Source organism: Jaculus jaculus, chromosome 5 (genome assembly GCF_020740685.1).
Source record: "Jaculus jaculus isolate mJacJac1 chromosome 5, mJacJac1.mat.Y.cur, whole genome shotgun sequence".
Lineage (NCBI taxonomy): Eukaryota > Metazoa > Chordata > Mammalia > Rodentia > Dipodidae > Jaculus > Jaculus jaculus.
Genome location: NC_059106.1, coordinates 158,267,982 through 158,274,402, shown reverse-complemented (window position 1 = coordinate 158,274,402; position 6,421 = coordinate 158,267,982). Strand labels below are relative to the sequence as shown.

General features: G+C 45.9%; 1 protein-coding gene across 1 annotated transcript; it reads left to right on the top strand.

Moving 5' to 3' along the window:
- Positions 1–3,241: 3,241 nt before the first annotated feature.
- On the top strand, positions 3,242–4,882 carry LOC123460790 (adiponectin receptor protein 1-like). Its single transcript, XM_045150158.1, has one exon. It carries the CDS (start codon positions 3,288–3,290, stop codon positions 4,416–4,418), a length of 1,131 nt encoding a protein of 376 aa, XP_045006093.1. The 5' UTR covers positions 3,242–3,287; the 3' UTR covers positions 4,419–4,882.
- Positions 4,883–6,421: the final 1,539 nt, after the last annotated feature.

Genomic DNA, 6,421 nt, shown 5'->3' with positions numbered 1-6,421 from the left:
AGTTATGAGTAGGAGCCAATGTCTCTGCGTGTCATGACCCAACGTGTGGCTCTAACATTCTTTCTGCCCCTCTTCCACAAATTTCCCTGAGCCATGTTGGGTTCATTTTAGGTCTGCTTCAGTGATGAGGTCTTGGGAGCCTCTGTGTCTGGATATCTGGTTTGGTAGGAGTTGATTGTTCTCTGTGTCTGTCTCCTTCACCTTTGTGCTGGTACCAGGTTCACCAAGAAAGCAGCACTCTTGCTTATTTCTCCAATTACTCTTAGCTTCAGATGGGGCCCTTTTGAGGTATGATGAGGTGGTTCTCTCCTTAGGATCTGTGTCTATCTGAAAAAAGAGAAGCAAAGGATTCCATTCTGAGATAAAATATATATATACATATATATATATATCATTATATTCAGAACATGGCACTAGCTGGTACTAGGAGTAGACTGAGGAAAGGAAGTGTAGCAGTTTCATTCTTGTTGCTGTGACAAAACACCTGACCAGAGAAGTTCATGGGAGGAAAGGGCTTATGCCAGCTTATAGTTTCAAGGGGAACCTTCATCGCATGGGGAAAGCATGGCAGAGCAGGCAGCTGCAGCATCGCATCTTGTCATATCAGCTAGGAGGAAGCAGCAAGAGGTTGCTGGCTAGCACTGGGCAAGGGGCTGGAGTATATAAATTTCAAGGTCTGTCCACAGCGTCACTCCTCCTCCAGCATGGCTGCACCTTCCAAAGGCACCACCAGCCAGCTGGAGATTACATATGAGAGTTAACTGCAAACACTTGAGGCTATTGGGGGGGGGGGACATTTGACGTTTAATCACCACCGGAAGGAATGTGTATTTCACCTGCTTCACGGTTTAGTTTCACTGTAGTCAGAGCAATCTGAACACGAGGAAGAACTAGATGCAGCAGTCAAAATCTGAATTACTCTTCCTGTAGACCAATAACACACGCTGGCTTTTGCCAGCTTTAAGAACAGAACAAGAGCTGGTTTTGCTCAACCCAGCAGTACCAAGATTTAAGTACTTCATGCTGTTGCCAACTCTATCTGATGACAAATAAGCAACGCATACTTGCAGAAGCCTCAGTTCTCTGTCAAAATAGAGATATTAATAGGACCTACCTCATTTTAGAAGAATTAAAGATGATGTATACAAAGGGTTTGGCACAGGACACCTATAGAGAACATGAACTATTGCGTGGTCACCCCAGTGTCCTTGCCAGCACGGCTAGGAGCAAGGTGAGAAGGAATGAAGATCAGAATGGCCCTATGGCCTCCTCCTCTCCTGGATGAAACACTAAACCTAAAATGTTTCAAGCTTCTGCTCCTTAAAGAGGGCTTTCTGGACCACTTACATCTGAGTCACCCCTAAAACAATTACTTAAAATGCAGATATCCAAATCCTGGCCAAGTCTTACGCATACATAAAAGGAATGAGGAGATGACCCAGGGGACAGAGCACTTACCACACAAGTGTGAGGACCTGACTTTAGATCCACAGTACCCACATAAATGCTAGGGTGGGCACGGCAGCTGGCCACTGACCCTAGCTCTTGGGAGGCAGAGACAGGATCCTCGGGACAAGTTGGTTAACTAGACCACTGGGATGCAGGAGCTCTGGACTTAAATAAGAGACCCTGTCTCAGTAAATAAGGTGGAGAGCAACTGAGAAAGGGCATCTGACATCAACCTCTAGCCTCCAAACACACCTGTGCACACATATGCAAGCACTCACACATGCATACCACCTGTATACATGCAACATACACACCCCTCCTATATACGTACAACATATACACACGATGAATAGTAAGTCTGAGAATTTTTGCTTTAAGCTTATCTGAAGGGTTATGGAGTGACTGAAAGATGAGGGTAGCAGAAGGGACCTGGAACCTGGGATGGAAAGTCCAGCAGTGGACCTTGGCCACGCCTTTCAGACCTGTGAGATGAAATTAATAACACCTGCCTCAAAGGATCACAGCAAAGGCCTATGGAGCTCTGCAGATGGATGGATATGTTCTATTCATCGATTAAACGTATGGTGTTACTTACTTGTATTATGAATATTTCAACTCTAAGCACCTAAATATAGAACTCCTATCTGGTGCTTCCCAAAGAAAACCATGATTTACATAATAAAGGACATCAGTTCTGAGTGTCTCATCCATTCATTCATTAACAAATATTTATTGGGCATCTGTTCTTTGCCAGGGACTGTGCTGGACATAAACCAGGGAACAAAGCGGTCACTTTCCCTGTCCTCTTGTGCAGAGGGTTCTGAAATACCCAAGGACAAATAGGAGACAAGGAGAAACTTAAACAAAATTCTAGAGCTGCAAAAATCTTTTAACGGGCATATACACCAAGAATGTGAGGCGGCCGGGCAAGAGGCAGAGGGGAGGGGCAGCCACCTCCCACCATGAGTCGGTAGCTGGGAACACCAGCTCCCTGGTTCTCAGAATCCTTGCTTTGTCGGTGTCTAGCCCTTTCCCACACCAAGACAAGCAAAGAAGCAGGACAAACAGCAACTTGCTCCTCATGTCATCAGAATGAGTCATTTGATTTGAGGGCCACAAATTCCTTCCCACTTAAGCTCTCATTGGATTTTAACTTTAAATTTTTAAAGTGGACTGCAGAATGGAAACAGAGTGAGACCCATTGGTATAAACAATGCGGAGCTGGAGAGATGGCTTAGCAGTTAAGGCATTTGCCTGCGAAGCCAAAGGACCCAGGTTTGATTCCCCAGGACCCACATAAGCCAGATGCACAAGGGACATGTGCATCTGGAGTTCGTTTGCAGTGGATAGAGGTCCTGACATGCCCATTCTCTCTGTGTCTCTTTTCTATCTCCCTTTCTCTCTCTTTCTCTCTCTCTCTCCCTCTCCCTCCATCTCTGCTTGCAGATTAATTTTTTTAAATGCTTATACATTTGGTACATGGGAAAATGGCTGTGCAACCCAAGATTACCAAAAGTTACTCCTAGGGGCTAGAATTATGGGAACCTTTGATATTTTTTTCTTTGTATTCCTGGAACTTTCTCTGAAATCTATAATGAAAAACAGGTGATTTCAAAAATAGCATTTACGGGCGCGGGGAGGCAGCTGAGGATCGGGCGCTGCTCGGGCGCAGCCGCCTCCAGCGCCGCGGGATGTAGCGCCCGGGTCCGCGGTGTCCCCGAGCACAGGCATCCCGCCCAGCCTGTTTGCCACCACAGGAAGATCTCTGCCCCCTGGACCTGGGAGACCCCCCACCCTTTTCCCAAGCTGAAGCTACAGGGTATTGAGATATTAGCAAGATGTCTTCCCACAAAGCATCTGCGGTGGCACAGGGCAGCGGGGCTCCTGCCAGCTACAGGGAAACCGACACACTGGAGCTGGCAGAACTGGGACCCCTGCTGGAGGAGAAGGGCAAGCGAGGGACTGCCAACACCACCACCAAAGCTGAAGAAGAGCAAACCTGCCCAGTGCCCCAGGAAGAAGAGGAGGAGGTGCGCGTACTGACACTTCCCCTGCAGGCCCATCATGCTGTGGAGAAGATGGAGGAGTTTGTGTATAAGGTCTGGGAGGGACGTTGGAGGGTCATCCCATATGATGTACTTCCTGACTGGCTGAAGGACAATGACTACCTGCTACATGGCCACAGACCACCTATGCCCTCTTTCCGGGCTTGCTTCAAGAGCATCTTTCGCATTCACACAGAAACTGGCAATATCTGGACCCATTTACTTGGTTTTGTGCTGTTTCTGTGTTTGGGAATCTTGACCATGCTCCTACCAAATATGTACTTCATGGCTCTGCTGCAGGAGAAAGCAGTTTTTGGGATGTTCTTTTTGGGTGCAGTGCTCTGCCTCAGCTTCTCTTGGCTCTTCCACACTGTCTACTGTCATTCAGAGAAGGTTTCCTGGACTTTTTCCAAATTGGACTATTCAGGGATTGCTCTCCTCATCGTGGGGAGCTTTGTCCCCTGGCTCTATCATTCCTTCTACTGCTCCCCACAGCCTCGGCTCATCTCCCTCACCATCATCTGTGTCTTGGGCACTTCTGCCATCACTGTGGCACAGTGGGACCGGTTTGCCACTCCTAAGCACCGTCAGACAAGAGCAGGAGTGTTCCTGGGACTTGGCTTGAGCGGCGTCGTGCCTACCATGCGCTTCACCATTGCGGAGGGCTTTGTCAAGGCCACCACTGTGGGCCAGATGGGCTGGTTCTTCCTCATGGCCGTGATGTACATCACCGGAGCTGGCCTTTATGCTGCTCGCAGTCCTGAACGCTTCTTTCCTGGAAAATTTGACATATGGTTCCAGTCTCGTCAGATTTTCCACGTCCTGGTGGTGGCAGCAGCTTTTATTCACTTCTATGGCGTCTCCAACCTTCAGGAATTCCGTGATGGCCTAGAAGGTGGCTGTACTGGTGACTCCCTGCTCTGAGCTTTCCCACCTGAGGGGTGGAGAAGGAACTTCCCAAGTGCTTTTAAAAAATAACTTCTTTGCTGAAGCAAGAGGAAGAGTCTGGGTTGTTTGTTTCTAGAAGAAACCTCTTACGGAATTCAATACCAGTCAAGCTTCAGCTCACTTTCACAGCCACTGGGCAGTGAACTTTCCATTTTCATTCTCTGCCTGGGGAAGGTGTGAATGGTCAACGCAGCCATCCCCCTCCTCAGCCGTCACCTTCTCAACAAGGCAACTACTGCTCCTTCACAGACACACGACTTTGGAACTCACATTGAAATTTTCCCCCTCCAACCATTTTGGGAAAAAAATTATGGCCTGCAACTCTTCATAAACTATATTTGTTTGTTTATCTTGAAGAAAATATCCCTTCCTTGCCCTTTTCCTTACTTTGTAACCTGGCTTATAACAAGCCATCATTTTTGTAGCACACTTTTCAAAAACAATTATAACCTAGTCCCATCTTTCTAGGGCCTAGACCTGCTTACACAGCAGGAAGAGTAAATCCACCAACTTTTACATACCCCAGCTAATCATGGAAATATGTCCAGACTTCAGATTACTTGAGTTTTGATTTTTTTTTCTTAGCAGAATAATGTAAAATTTAAATGGGGAAAGATATTTAATATTTAAGACTAAGCTTTAAGAAGAATCCTGCTATTGTTGCCATGTATCTTGATGCAGAGACTATGGTGATAATAAAAGAAGTAAAGAAGACACTTGGCATTTAAAGATTAAAAAAAAAATAGCATTTACTTCTTTTTTTAAAAAATAATATCAGTGTTTTGCCTTTGTTTTTTATTGACAACTTCTATACTTACAGACAACAAACCATGATATTTTCCTCTGCTCCCCCACCTTCCCCTTCATAACTCTGCTCTCCATCATATCCCCTCCCTCTCTCCATTAGTCTCTCTTTTAATTTGATGTCATCATCTTTTTCTCCTATTATGAGGGTCTTGTGTAGGTATTGCTAGGCACTGCAAGGTCTTGAATATCAAATTATGTTCAGACTGTTGTATGTAAGCGGTGGTGCCCTTCCTTTGGTTCTTATATTCTTTCTGCCACCTCTTCTGCAATGGACCCTGAGCCTTGGAGAGTGTGATAGAGATGTTTCGGTGCTGGACATTCCTCCATCCCTTCTTCTCAGCACTATGTTGCCTTTTGGGTCATCCCAGTGGTCATCGCCATCTGAAAAGAGAAGCTTCTCTAACCAGAAGTGAGAGTAGCATTAGTATATGAGTATGAACATTAAGTGTAGTGCTTTCAGGGCAACTTGGTGAGAGTAATATAATGCATTTAGCCAGACAAGAGCAGGCTTTATATCCCCAAGGCTCATAACCTACCCTGCCATAGGCTTTTGATTAGGTTTTCAGTACCAGGCATGTATTCCCTCTCATAGAGTGGGCCTTAAGTCCAATTAGAGAGCAGTTGGTTTCCCACAGAGCAGACATGCCTCTATTGCACTTGTTCAGTCATTTAGCCTGTCGGACCAAGCTTGAGGCTTCCAGTGTCCACTGTTTTCACCGCTGATGACTTCTATCTCCCATAAGGCTGCATACAGTGCAGCTTTTTCCAGCTTTTAATTGGATGGGCTACAGGCAGAAGGTTTTCTGCTCAGCACCAGCTTGAATTCTCAGTAACTTTACCACTCAGGCATGTAGTGTTTTGCCTTTTTGAAAGTAAATCCAATCTAATGAGAGTTTTCTAGACTCTTACTGTCCACATTATATCTAAAAGTGAAGCCCAGTTTTTGTCTTTCATAGAAAACTTGTAGCACATGATAGCAGTCTTCCTCAGAACTGCTCTGAGATAGTCTTAAGTCGCCAGCAATGCCTGTAGACTGAAGATCCTAGAGCTCAGTGAATCAGCTCTTTCAGACGTACTTCCACACCCCCTGCAAGCCCTGAGGACTGCAGTGAGTTCTATGTCAGAGGAATAGCATGTTTCATAGGACATGATCTTGTTCTTCAGGATTTTGT